Genomic DNA, 15,408 nt, shown 5'->3' with positions numbered 1-15,408 from the left:
TCCTTATTAGAACCACTATCCACCTTTGTGGACTACTTGCTCAGACCTCTGGTTAAGGCAATGCCTACCTATCTCCAGGACACCAAAGATGTCCTGAGACTGCTTCCTGACATCGATTTCAACATTGAGACTGACTATCTAGTTAGTTTCAATGTTAAATCATGATATACCTGCTTTCCACAAGAGGAGACTCTTGAGGTCGTTTGAGGCCGTTTGGGTGCTAGAGATCTTGACAGTATTACACCAGTGCGTTTTATTATGGAATGCGCCAGGTTGGCGATGACCGAAAACGTTTTCAAATTCGAAGAGCCCAACTTCCTACAAATCTCAGGCACTTCAATGGGCAGCGTTTTCGCGCCGAACCTAGCCAATCTTTATGTCCATCTTTTTGAACAAGATTGAATATAGCCAATCAGAATTGCCCTTTCTAGACATCCTGATCTTTCCATCAAATGAGAAACTGGGGAGCAAACTGTACAGAAAACCTATGGGAAGAAATTTGTTGCTCACTTTTGATAGTCATCAACTCAAATCCCTTCGGGAAAATCTGCCGGTTGGCCAATTTTTGCTAGTTCGCAGAAATTGTTCTGAGAAGCAGGATTGTGTGACTTATGCCAAGGATTTGTCTACGAAACTTACGGATCGTTAGTATCCCAAATGCCTGGTGTGGAGGGCATGGAAGAGGGCTAAAAACAATTATTGCGATGCTCTGTTGGAGGCACCCTTTGAGAAACCACCCCTAGGCAGACTTACCTTTGTCAATACGTTCAGTACCTTTTCCAACCAAGTACAGAAGGTGGTACGGAAACATTGGAAAATCCTAAATGTGACCAATGAGACCATTCCGACACCACTTTGTTCATTTAAAAGAGGGATAAGTCTATGTGACAGTTTAGTCCATACTAGACCAAGAAATCAAGTACAGGAGTCAGTCAGCACCTTTTGGGATCTGCCTGCCATCCAAGGTCATTATTCATGCAGCATTTGCACGGCATGTCCCCAGACACAAAAAACCTTAAGTGTGGACATTGGTACAGGTAGACCATGGATTCTCAAAAACACACCAACTGTAACACAGAAAGAGTTATTTACATGATTACGTGCCCATGTTAATTGAAATACATAGGCATGACGACTTATAAGGTTAAACTGAGAATCAACAAGCACAATAGCACGATTAGGTGCAACAAACAAGCTACACACTTAACTAATCATTTTCTAAGTTCTAAACATAAGGCAGAGGATATGAAATGGGTTGTCTTGGAACAGCCGTTCATCCCGCCACATGTTAGTGATGTGGCTAAATAACTTTTTGTGAAAGAACAGAAATGGATTTTCAAGCTTAAATGTGATAGCCAAGGACTGAACGATGATATTCCGTGGATCACTATATGAGTTGATTGACCTATGAAATTCGCGATTGAGCATGCAATACTATATGATAGTTATGTCTCATGGGTACAAACGTCGCTGTGGACACCTAACATCGATAGTGTGTGTAATATTGGTCCCCTCTATCTCTTGGTACTGCATATGGTGAGTTCAATGTTCCCGGTACGAGTCTGGATACGTATACGTCTACAACGCAAATGACGTTGCAAGATATGGCGTGACAGCAGACTATCTATACTATCTTGGTCTGTTGTTGCAAATACATACACTGACTCTACTTCTGCCAACATTAGCGTAGATTCGGGCCTGATATGTAATATACTTCTACTGTCTTTTAGGTAGACTTACTGCACGACCAGACATTCTGACTGTTTAATATCAATAGACCTTGCTAATCCATCTAGTATTGAAGCCATGTCGCATGCAAGGTCCTCTCAATCGTTTTTGCGTAGTCTGGTTGGATTAACAATGACGTATATTATTTCCAACACAGCTCACAGAATAAATTAAGTTAGCTGTATTCATCTGTTCAGCTTACTGTTCGCAAGTAAAATATCTCTGCGAGCATTACCTGCTGTGAGGAAGACGCATAGTATTTCTAACTTGTAATTTCTAACTTAGTCTGTAGAATTAAGTTAGCTGCATCCATATATTTAATTTAATTTTTTATAACAAAATTATCGCGAGCATGACACCATCAGCTTTTTGTGGAAATGACACAACACTCTGTTTTTGTAGTCTGGTAATATAGAGAACTAACCCTCCCAGACTCCTTTGCGACATGACGTGTCACCACGGCAACGTCACACTGCTGCGCATGCGCACGTTGAGTCAGGAAGTGTAGGCGGTAGGGGACTCCGGCAATGTGTGTTTGGCGTCCCTTCCAGACCTGGTTCCTAGATCACCCGACCGGATTTCTTCTCACTCCATCAACTCACCAATCAGGTAATCTTAACCTGATACTACTTAAAGAGGCCCTCCCTGCCCAGTCGGTTACCTCCCCTTCGGCTTAGGCAAAACCAGAAGTACCGACGGATAGGTGAGAGGGGTCACTACAGGTGCTTAGTTTTGCCTTGTATGTCTTGTCATACAGGCACTTTGATTGGGAGTCTTCCTTGTATACTTTGTCTAGTGATTGACAATATTTTTTTTTTGTGATTTATAATAACTTTCCGCCCCATGTCGACACTATGACCTGTATACGGGGGCATAGTAGTACTCTCAGTCATTTAGCCCCTAGGAGGGAGGTAAGATCGAAAAGGAAAGGCTCTACACATATGGGTATATAGATTCTTGTGACATGCTAACAACAATCTGAGTCCTAGGGGATCGAAATAAGACTAAAATGGACCAGTTACGAAGTCCAAAGCGTCATCAGCAGGGTCTTTTTGAACTGTCTTTTAACGGCCGTTTTACTGCTTGTACCGGTCCAATTTTGTTCGACAATGTGTTGGATGGCGTCTTTTCCTACTCAGAGTTTAAAGCTCTCTTCAAGTGTCATTAGCACAAATCAGCTAGAGGGGCCTCTCGATCAGGCTGTGGTCTTTTGCTTCTATTTAATGACAAGGTTTTGATTAAAAGATGGGAAAATGAAAGACAGAGATATTTATTCTGTCAACTTATATATTTTTACCCACATAATGATGGGTGAGTTCACCATTTTTACCTTTATGACTAATTGTAAACTGTTGTTTTTGAAGGAACGTTTGTTTTAATTTGTAGGAATTGTTTGGCAGAGACCAGAGAACCTGCTGTCTCTGTTTCTCACTATTCTATATTGTCTTCAACTTCTTTTAGGAATGGACTTAAGACTACTGTGAGACTCGCCCAACATATCGATTTCACAGAGTATGGTAGGATGTATTACACCAACCATTTTTGAGTTGTTTATTATTTTGATTTAGCACAGTTTTGTTATATTTGCAGTAGTGTATATCCTGGTCCTGAAGAAAGCCAACAGGTTTAAATTCAACCAAACGGCTGAAACATGTAGACCCATTAAACAAACATCTTGACAGTTATTTTTTCAAACTGTCAACACACTGTTTTAAGTTTGACACTGTGACAGCGTATATTAAAGTATCTTTAGGTATCATAGTAGTCAATTTTAAATTGCACCTTTATCATGTTTTGAAGCACTGCAAAAACAAAATCAGCACCACTAACCATAAACAAGTTGTGGCTTTATCCATCACTGGTGTTACAGTCCAGTGCAGCCTCCCATTCTATAGGGTCAGCTGTACTGGTTGTACAACCTACAACTAATCCCAGATGATGAAGCTCCGCCACTTGGTGGACTGATGTGATTCCTTCCTAATTTATGAACAGGTTGTGGTTATGACTCAGATTTTGCTGTGTTTTTGCCTCACATTGCCTCCCCTTTGATAGACCAGTAGTATCGTTGTGTAGTTGCGTATAGTAGGTTGGGGACAGAACACTACTTGGTCTTTATATATTGTATCCCTTGGACCCTCTTGTTAAAAGGTTTTTGGTATTCAGTCCTCAATGATCTCCTGGCCACCTTAATGAAGCTTCATGAACATAATTATGCCCAGGTTCGATGTGGACAACTGGGTGAGTTGACTGAACTATTTCCAGTTATTAGAGGGGTAAGGCAGGGTTGTGTTCTGCCCTTACCCTCTTCACCCTCTATGTAAACAACTTGATCTCATACCTGATTCAAAGTGATGGTGATGCCCCGTGTTTGGCTAGTATTAAGGCCTTAATGTTTGCTGATGACACACTTCTATGTATATCACCTATTGTGCTATAAAATATTCTAGACTGTTTTGATTACTTATGCAGTCAGAGGGGCCTGAAAATTAATGTGGCGAAAACTGAATGCACAAATCTAAACCCTTGTTATTCCACTAGCTCTAACCCCAAACTTAATGGGCCCCACTGGAACGCTTACACACCTTTAATTATCTTGGATTGACCCTCACAGAAGAGCTAGATTGGCAGTGCCAAAATAAAAGGTGTAGGCTCAAACTAGAGCAACTCATCTGGGAGTTTGTTAATGTGCAATGAAGATCTCATTTACGCCCAATTTCACCAGTGATACAAATATATAAACAGCATGCTCTGGGAGCAGCCCTTTATGATGCTAAGCTTTGGGGTCATAAGGACATGGCCAAAATGGTAGTGTTGAAAAACTGATTACTGTGCCAGTTGATAAGTTTACCTACTAGTACCCCACTGCTCCCCCTCAGGTTAGATTTGGGACTCAGGTCCATCCATGATAGGATAGGAATGAGACCAATCTTATGCTGAAGACGAATCTGGGCCACCCCGCGCTCCAATCTTACTGCAAGGGGCTGGAGGAAGTCCTAGGCATTCCTGGTTCAGGAATTATACCTTGGATCAAGTATGTTAGAGAGACCCTGACAAAGATAGGGAGTGGGAACCTGTGGGATGATCCGAAGGCAGCTGCCTCAATTAATGCATTAGTCATAAAGGAAAGCTATGGGCAGTACAAAACGAGTCACTTGCAGGTTCAACCTTTTTTTGGCACCCTGACCGATTCCTTTTTTCTAATGCAGGATGAATTTAAATCAGAGAACAGTTCCTGGACGAAAGTGAACCTCCAACAGCCAGTAAGCTGTATCTTTTGGTACAGTACATTACCACTTGCCTCTTTCACTGTTAAATGGGCTCGCATTCCTGGGTCAGTTAGGAGGGCTTGACCCTCTTGTGGGAATACTAAGGAAACAGAGGAGCACGGTATGCTATTCATGTGGAGGATTAGTCAAAAGATGAGCCTGCAACCAATCGGGCCTGTCATTCTGGAGGCAGTGTGCCCCACCCCGATCCAAGCCCTTTTGAAGCACTTAGCACTTTATTTGTAAGTGGTGGCGAGAATACATCGATTTTATGGATGTGAATTATGCTGTGTTATTATGATTGAACTGGATTTTAATTATTGTTTTAATGTTTTAACCATTTCCCATACTGCCTCTTGCTTTTATTAATTTTTATCAGAATGTGTATTTTAACTGTACTTTTATGGCAAGTTGCCGAAATGAAGATTTGCTTGCATTACATAAAGAAAACTCTATTAGATGGGAAGTTATACATCACAAGTTTTGCAGATCTTTAAAGATATGAGACCCACGATGGTGGCACAATTATGCCTCACAGAACAGATGGGTGATATACATTTTCCTTTCAAATACTTTTAAAATTGCTTTACTGATAACTTCATGTCAGTGACGCCGTGAAGCTGAACCGGGACAGAGTGATCCTCGCCGCCTGTTTCCTCTCATTTCTCCGGATCCTTCGGGACCGTACTAAACAATTGGAAGCTTTCATTGTAGCCTCGGCTGGAACAATTTAAGCGCTGGATAACATTCATATAATGAAGTAAACCTGAAGTTTTCACTGGGATTGTAAAGGAATAAGATAGAGAATTCTACACTAAAAGAAGTCGTATACCCCCTACATCTCACTCCATAGGATAACCCTGCTGGGTCTACTATGAGGCTGCCTTTCATATCCTGAGCCCCCTCACACAGTCCTGATGAAGACCTGTGTAGACGCCCAAATTGCGCCACTATAGGGTTGAAACGTCGATATTACATAACAGTGAACCACCATTCGAAGGACTCTGTACCTAAGACTGCCTATTGTGGTGTACAGAAGACTCTTAGCGCATGAGATATACTGGTCATTTTCTCCCCCCCCCTTCTCCCACCCCTACTTTCAAGACACTGTAAATTGGCATTGTATATACTGTATATTGCACTGGCACTATTTCACGGAGCACCAATTGTCACAAATTCTCACTTTGTCCACTATTGTATAAAGTTGACAGCCTTCAAAATGAAAGTTCTTATAAAGGAATACAATGTATAAAGTATCTTGCGACACTACAGTTGGTTTGGATTCCGTGTTTCTCTTTCGTAATTTTGCATTGATTTGCTCCTCCTGCAATGAATGAAGTAATTGTATAAAATATGAGATAAATGAAGAAATATAGTGGACCCGAATGAACCAATTGTGTATAATGTTGCCTTACTGCCAAGGTTCGTAGGGATACTGGGTCACCCCATTGATACTTAACTTTCATGTCCATAGTGACACTTAGTATACCGTACAGAGGACGAAAGTAAATATGTCCACTATGATACTGAGCTGTATTGCATACAGCATTTTTATTTTTTTCACTTTTATATAGTACAAACCTAACTTGAAAGTACTGGAGTACTTTACATGAGCACCAGTTACATTACACAAGGACACATTCATGTTTTTTAAATTATGTTTTAGGCACGGGGAGATTATGGGATCTGCCCAGAACCACAGGATGATGGCATTAAAATATAGTGAGACTCAAACCTGGTTTCACAGTTCCAAAGTCGTCAGCTTTTGCAGTAACGCCACATCCTCTCTACTTAAAAGCATAAAATACATTTAGAGGACCACCCAAGTACCGCCCCCCCTTCCCCCCCGGGCACAAGTCCTGCAAAAAGAAGTGAGGGGTACTAAACAAGTTAGGCAGTCTGCAAGTGATATCAGGGTGCATGACATCGCACATGGCATCACAGGGCTTGATATCACAACCCCTGACCTCACTGGAAGTGACATCACAAGAAGTGACATCAGACCTTAACTCCTCAGATATAGGTTTAGCAGTTCAATCACGAGTGCATTTGAGCGCATAATGAGATTCAACAAGTGAGGTTTTGTGTTGGGACTGTGACAAAAAAGTGACACAACCTCCACACAATATCTGAGGCTCAGCTTATACATTTATCTTTTTTTAAACTCTACCATAATGAAATTGCCAGCAAGAAGACATGTGGCAGTAAATCTGTTCTACTTAATTGGTTGTAAAGTCTGCATTTTAAAATATATTATGGGGTTAGGGCACCTGCTGCAGAGATCATTGTGTGCCCAGTAAATCTCAAGTAATAATAATAGTGGTGGTAAGATAACTCTGGAGGTTAACACATTTGCTGGTAGAGATTCATATTTTGTCTGTCCCCAGTTGTTAATCAAGAGGGTTAATGTGTCTCCTGCAAAGCACATCATGTAACATGTAGATGACAGATTATTATTTTATGTAGTGGATTGTTGCTTTTAACAGAAAGATCCTTTTGTTACCTACAGTTCATAATTTGCTATCCTTCTAATATAGCACAGTGAACTATGAAAGGATGTGATTCGTACACCTCGTAACACATTGTCACATGTACATTGAATTACACACATATGATTTATTGTCAATGTATAATGTTTACCTATTATAGAAAGCGCTTCAACACCCTGCATTGGGATGAGCAGTGCTATCAAAAATATAAAACAAAATAGTGGTATTCAAATTGTTATGTGTGTAAATATTGGGACAGACCAACACTTTTGACGTTCTTACAGTTCATGCCTATCTCTTACGTACAGGGGCTGAACAAAGTCAAAAGCATGCCTCTCTCAGTACTTGTGAAGTGACCACAAGCTGTGCGCCTATGTTTTCCCTCCATTGCATTTAGGTGTGAGGCTCCACATACCTCCCAGTCAGGATACTCAAACAAAAGGAGGCCTGTTGGATCCTTAACGTCGTCCTTTGATTTGTGCCAGCAGGAATTTAAAATAGGAAGGACCCCTCGTGCCTGCACTTTGCAGCTCGACACCGGGACAAATTCAGCATATTTTAGTGGGGCCCAACTTTGTAGCAAAGTGGACGGCATCCACCCAGTGAAAATAGTGGGTGGACGCTGTCTACTTGTGTGTACACTCGACTTGAGCCCTGCACTACGCTGATCTCTGTCACTGAGAAAGTCGAAGAAATGGGCTGGAGATTATAGAGGTCGCGTTACAGTGTCTGAGAATATGGGGTTGGAGGGCTTGTGATAAATCAGCTTAAAACGTGCACCACCACCCTTTTCAAGACAATTGACATGTTATTGAAGGCGTCTCTGCGTGCCCACTCTAGACAGCCACCTTGATGTTACACTGTAGAGAGGTTGAGGTCGTGTGTTTTGAATTGTGCCTGAAAAGTTCAGTATGAGTGCTTCGGCTGCAGCTCTTGCTAACACTACTTGTGATCTTGAACAAGTCTGACTCTTCAATAAATTCACAGAATACGTTAGCAAGGGGCGGTGTGAACCACTAATATCTCGCAGCACTGGCAAATAAAAAAGAAAACAAGCACAAGCAACGCCAATAGGTCTTGCCTATGAACGAACTACTGGCTTTGGCAATAGGGTGTAGGGGTAGATAATGGGACAATTTAAAAAGTGATCGGAAGTGTCCATAGGAAGTATTCAGCGCTGGCTGCTTCATAGCATTTTCTTTTACTTCTGGGAGGGGAAAAAGAAACATGGGGGCATATTTACAAGGCCATTACGCTTCCCATATAAAAAATTACGCACCTGCAGCTTGTAAATAAGCCCCCATGGACGACAGGAGGGAGGGGGAAGAAGAAATAAGGGTCTTATAGAAGAAACAGGAAGGGGCAGTGGGGGATAGTAGCACTGGGGGATAGTACAAAAAGGTGATATGAAGGTCCAGTGTTGACCGTGTCATAGTGCTTTTTTAAAAAAAGAAAAGAAACAGTACCTGAAACACAGTGCGAGCAACAGAAGCCCAGCGGAGGGTACTAATTAAACTTATTTAATCAGTGCTTCTTCTGTGCACCACTGAAACAAAAAAGACCCAACACATGGCAAGAGCTGCCAAATTAAAAGGCAGCAAAGAAGAGAGACAACACTGCAAACAAATGGTTAGTAATAAAACAAATACAAAAACATCATGGGGGAGTTGGGAGGAAGCAACATGAGGGAGGAGTGTGGTGGAGAATGGGACAATGAAAAGTGGGAGGAGAGCAGGGATGGACCCAACCAGCTGCTTGAAAGTGGGGGGACAAAGGTCAGAGGACACAACAAACCATGGGAGGGGGGCTGGTGGAAGGGAGAGGGACTGCAGACACATTTGCTCTATAAGAGTGTATATGCAAAAGCGAACAAAAATTCCCGGAAGGGGCTTGCGGCCAGTGGAAGGACACTGGATGCAGAAAGGAAGCTGAACTTGGTCCATGCGCCACAACAAGGAAATACTGAGAAGCCCCAAGAGGAAACAGAGGCAAGGAGGAAGTTCTGACCAATAAGAAGTAAGGAAACAAGTGATATCGGAGCCAATCAATGGTATGTAATGGTAAGTAGTGGGTGGGCTCTGAGCACTTTTAAAGTAATTTTTACATTTACAATAGATTTCCCAAGCACAGCACAAGCCCTGTGCAGCTGAAACCTAAAAAGGACCAAATGAAATATTTCATTGAAAAAGAAACCCTTCAAATTGAGGTCAGTGTCTATTCTATCATTCTCAATGGGAGAAATGTGAAGGAGCTCCGCCTTCAAGATCAAGAAGCATGTGTGAGGACTTACACAGAGAATAGGCAGAAGTGCAGGAAGGGGTTTCAGCGCTTATGGCAAAATACAATTTTGCCACCTGATGTGCTCCCAATGCACTGCAGTTTTTCAAGTCTTTTGTAAAACCCACCTTTCGGTGGGACCTTAAGACAACTTTGTGATTACTGTGTTGAAGATCTCTATTACTTTTTGTTCATTTTGATCTGTGGGTATTTGTGTGCCTATTTGTGAAGTATTGTTCTTAATCAATGAATAACAAACAAAGGTGGAGATTGCTCCTTTGTTTTTTATTGTGATCACATTGCTATACCGTATTGATTTTCAACCATCACACTGCCTACTTTGAGCTAATCTTTTGAGTTTGAGACTTTACTTACATGAAACGCACGTATTTTGAGATAATTAGCGAATAGGAGACACAGAATGGGAGAGAAATGCGGAAACTAAACAGATCGAGTAGTATAGAAGGTGCTAGGAAGAGTGGCAAACAGTGGTGGCTCCTCCGCAATGGAGGAGGAGCGCCGCCCCACTGGCTCGGAGCCAGCAGCTGAAAAAGAAAATATTTTATTATCATTTTATTTTTCAGCTGCTGGCTGAGCCAGTGTGTGCAAGGAGGGGCGGGGCTGGGCCATGGAAGGGAAAGGAGGAGTGGCAGGTGTACTTTTAAGTGCGCATGACAATTTGGCTGCCCGTCATAGGCCAGCCAAACTGTCATGAGCACTCCGGTTTCTCCAACCCAGATGTATTGCACAGCAGGGTTTGAAAAACAGCACAGACTCCCTGAGCGAGTGTTAATCCAACCCACTTAGGCCAATCCCCACACTGCTCTCATGCCTAAGAGCAGAGGATTGAAAGGGGAGTTGGTGATGCTGTCTCAAGAACTGCTGGAAACAGGAACAAGAAGCAATTGAGTGCAAGCCAGCCAGCAGCACCAGGTAAGTCTTTTAACATTTTTTTTTATTAAACTCCCCGCCGCGCGCTCCTCGAGCCCTCCCATCTCCGCACCCACCCTACACGTTCACCACTTTTTATCTGTGTCTGCCGCCACTGGTGGCAAACAGAGAAATGAGCAACAAAATGAACAGGAGACACTAAGCATGATGTGGGTGTGCAAATAGTAACACTAAAGAGACAGGAGGAGAGGGTCAAATAGAGATTGAGAGATAATAATAGAAAAAAAGACAGATCGAAGGGGCTGGTGACGGGAGAATGAGACAAGGAGAGGCAGCTTAAGGAAATACAGACACTGACACCTCGAGACGAATCCAGGAGAAAAATACAGAGCAGATATGATTTTGTTAGAGATACAGTTGTGTGATGGAGGACATAGAGAGAGAGTTGGGATAAAAAAGAGATAGTATGAAGGAGAATAGGTAGGGAGATATCTCCATTATAGGGACAGTGATAGAGAGAGAGAGAGAAAGAAACTGAGGTGGGAGAAATAGTAAGAGAAAGAACAAGAGAGGACATAACTGAGGAGGACACAGGGGCATATTATCAAGGATGGGTGATACATTATCGCTGCTTTCATCGGCAGGAAACTGCCGATAAAACGGCGAAAATGGGCTTGATAATATGCTCTATAGAATTCCTATCGAAGCCCATGTTAGATTTCTTCACATCTAACATGGGCTTCGATAGGAATTCTATAGAGCATATTATCAAGCCCATTATCGCCGTTTTAGCGGCAGTTTCCTGCAGATAAACGCGGCAATAATGTATCACCCGTCCTTGATAATATGCCCCAGAGTTTACAGAAAATGGAGAGCTAAAGGTCGGAGTGTGAGTTAGGACATGAAAATAAGTGGATGAAGAGATAGTGTAAGACCTCAGGGGGTAATTTCTGTAGTCAAAAAAACCCCACTGAGGTTCACTACAACACCTTAACTTAGGGCCCAACTCCTCGTTCCCTAAAGGAATGCTGCCAGTAATTCTATAACTTTGGTGACTAGGAGCAATGCCTAATTTCTGCCTGTCTGCAGCCATTTTTTGGGTCTTGGACCTCTTCTCAGCATCAGACTTTGACCCAAAGCAAGAGACAGTAAGGCTGAAAAAGGAAGAAAGTAAGGTGAGAAAAATAGGAAAACACTGAGAAAGGGAGAAAGCAGAGAAGCATATCCACCTTCAAGAGGGAGATAAAGAGACAGGAAGTGCAGGGTGGTGGATGAAAGAGGCTTGAGGTGGAATCAAGTTTAAGCAGTATTGGTATTTATCAGCAGCCAGCTTTCAGCAACCCCAGCATTCAGCAGTGTGGTGCTGAAAGACATCAGAAGCCTGTATGGGCTTTTTTTTGGCACACAAATGAAGCACACACTAATAGTCATTGAGACATAATATTTGTCCACTGTCAACCCCTTTCCATTGGATCGGTTTGGCCAGCAGCAATCAGGCCAAAGTTCTCGTTGTCCTGTGGCCAGGGTCTCTGAGGCACCTCAGGTCATACCCCGTATGTACCCTCCAGATCTAGAAGCCTATTTATGAGCCAGTTTGCATCACTCTTACACCATGCAACATAGTTGAAAGAATGACGCGAACATTACATGTGATTTATGAAGCCACACAAGGCCATTTTGCATGGCCCTGAGCGGCCCATGGTGTGCAGGTGCATGCGTTTGCACTAGTCAGCTGAAAGGGTGCCAGTGCAGATGAAAAGGTAGGAATGTTCCTTAAATACGGTGCATTCCTCCTGCCCTTTCCCTGTCATGTAGTGCAGCAAGGTGACTTGCTGTACTGTGTGACATTTTAGTAAATAGCCCCCCTAGTCCTTATCTTGGTAGCTGAGGGTCTCCTTGTCTCTTCGCCATGGTCACCCAGTCATGTTCCTGCCCTCCACTCTCCGCCCCTGCCCGCATCTTCAGTCCTTACCCCGGTGGCTGAGGGCCTCCTTGTCCCAGGGCCAGGTTGCAGCTCCCGCCAGGTCGTCCCTCACTGAGCTCGCGAAGTAGACATTGAGGTAGTGGGTGCTGTTCAGCTTCAGCCTCTCCTTCAGCTCTTTCACGCTCATGTAGGCCCTAGAGGGGAGGGAGCGGGCAGAAACAGACAGACATCACTTTAACTAATAAGGTTACTAAACAACAAAATGCCACACAGCTCTATAATTCGAAACTCTGGAAAGAGGTGATTACATTGTACTCTTGAAAAAAGTAATCAGTAACAAATAACACACCTCAGATTTTTTAGCATACTGTGGTGGGGTATTGTGATAACACCTTGGATTCCTTGTTTAGGAAGCCTATTAGTAGACATGCACTTAAGCTCAGGTCAGGTACAAATTGATGTAAGCGAAATCTGAGGGTAATTCAGAACGCACCCGTTGCAGATTTGAATATAAAGCTTTACATATGTAACCAGCAACTCCACCACATTGTATCACCCATACTTTAAGTCATAAACTTATTTTATGCTCTAAATACTATTACGTTTAGGCAAAATATATGTCAAAATGTGAAAATGTGTGGCAAAAGTCACTTTTATTTACATATTTACAAGTTTACAATATAAAGCATTTGAGAAGTGGTGGTCGTTATGCAATGAAGCATGCCATACACACCCAACATTTGGTACTTAATATTCAGAGTACTTTGCCACTATCCAATCAACATTTTCAGGGGGCTGGGCCTGGAGGATCTCACAAACTTAAATTTTGTTGGAATATTTATATATATATATATATATAGGCGAACAAGGCGGCAACGCCGAAACGCGTCTAAGCAGACACTGATCAAGAAATAAAAAAGTTTGGATTCAGACCCACGGAGTCAGCGCCTTCTTCAATCGCACGAGTTTGGTTTAAAGGAATATATATATATATATATATATATATATATATATATATATATATATATATATATATATACCGCTACCAAATCCGTTAGTCCCAACAGATAGACAGGCACTCAGGAAGCGTGCATCAAAATCATTTATTCACAGCGAGGTATGAAAACAGACGCGTTTCGGATTGCTCCTTCGTCAGTGTTACATCGGTTAGTTGGATCAGACACCATTTTTAAATGTACCGCGTCACCATGTAAACAACAGTGATGACGGGCAAATTCATCCAATGTTAACGTGCAAATGGCCGCCATTTTAACCTAGTCACCATTCGTATATTTTACAGTATTTGCATCGACATAGAAACTTTCAAAGTGAGACAGAAATCATATGTCCCTCAATAATGGGTTAATACATTATTGTACTGTGGTCCCCTATATCTACCCTTAAGAAAGTTCAAAGCATGTCTCGTGCTGATCTTTTGAAGGATCGAGACAACAATTTGGGGACTGGTAAAGCTTCAGCAAAGGGACAACAGGGAAAGTTTCGTATGATCACTGATTACTCTGAGGCTGCACGGAACGTAAGAAATATCTTCAGACGTAACTGGCACATCCTACAGACTGATCCAGTCATAGGTTTGGATATCCCTGACTTACCACTGATGACCTTTCCAAAAACCAGGTCTATTAAGGACATCCTGGTACAAAGTCACTTACCTCCTATGACACCACGTACAGGAAGAATCAGAGACATGAAGGGCTTTTTCCCCTGTGGGAAATGTAAGGCCTGTGCCACAAGCAAAAGGGTTCTCCAATACACTATCCCTGGTTGTAAGAAACCTAAAAAGATCAGCAAATTCATCTCCTGCCTTACCCCCTTCGTTGTCTATTGTTTGATCTGTCCCTGTGGGCTAAAATACATAGGGAGCACGGTCCATAATGTGAAGATCAGAATTCTGGAACATCAGCGGGCGATAGTAAACAAGGATGAAAACTATCCTGTAGCCCGGCATTTTACCCTGAAACACCAAAGCAATAGAGATTTGTTGCAGTTTTATGGCATCGATCATGTGCCCATTAACCCCAGAGGGGGAAATAGGCTCCAACAACTTAGGAGGCTCGAATCCCGCCATATCATAGACCTGCAAACCAAGGCACCGATGGGGCTGAATAGGAGTGAAGAGTTAACGGTACATCTGGGCTAAAGTCTATCTATTTTTTCTGATAAACTGTATTGATTATGTAGCTGTAATGAATTTAAATGCGAGAGTTTAATTTGCTTCCTTCAAGATGTTTTTTAGGTTTTGCCTAGCAAAATGCGTACGAAGTACGCATGCGCTAGCAAAATCCTTATGTTTCTCTGTGGGGTCGGGTATCCGCCCCCTCCTCGCCCCCTCCTCCCATTGGCTAGCTCCATAAATGGAGGCTAGCCATTGGGAGCCGGATCTGTCCGTCAAGGCCGGACGCGATTCGGGGGCGTTCCCGAGAATTTTTCTCTTTTGGCCACGTCATGCAGCGGTGGGCGGGGCTTTTTTTTGGGCTCGTCGAGGTTTGTTTGGGCCATTTGGCGGCCGACCGCCGGCCGAGGAAGTCCAGGTGAGTGGTTCCTTTCCTTTCCTGTCCCCCCTCCCGCTGTCGGTTCCTTTCCCGCCCCCCCTCCCGCTGGCCGTTCCTTTCCCGCCCCCCCCCCTCCCGCTGGCCGTTCCTTTCCCAACCCCCCCTCCCGCTTCCGTGTCTTTCCCGCCCCCCCCCCTCCCGCTTTCGCAAGTTTGATATGGCCCTGTCTTTCTGTACTTCGGGAGCATAGGAATGACCGCTCAAAGGACCTTACTGTGGAATAAGCGTCGCGTTCAGGTATGTCTGAAACAGAAGTATGC

At 43.0% G+C, this 15,408-nt stretch overlaps 1 protein-coding gene across 1 annotated transcript in view; it reads right to left on the bottom strand.

The window, feature by feature from the left end:
* PAPPA2 (pappalysin 2) overlaps positions 1-15,408 on the bottom strand; it is an 888,990-nt gene that overhangs the window by 531,964 nt on the left and 341,618 nt on the right. Inside the window, exon 3 of the mRNA XM_078650337.1 lies at positions 12,624-12,769. Coding sequence (XP_078506463.1) covers positions 12,624-12,769 — 146 coding nt within the window. The remainder of the gene's footprint in view (positions 1-12,623; positions 12,770-15,408) is intronic.

Source organism: Lissotriton helveticus, chromosome 1_1 (assembly GCF_964261635.1).
Source record: "Lissotriton helveticus chromosome 1_1, aLisHel1.1, whole genome shotgun sequence".
Classification (NCBI taxonomy): Eukaryota; Metazoa; Chordata; class Amphibia; order Caudata; family Salamandridae; genus Lissotriton; species Lissotriton helveticus.
Note: the sequence above shows the minus strand (reverse complement) of the source record. Positions and strands in the feature narration are given on the sequence as shown.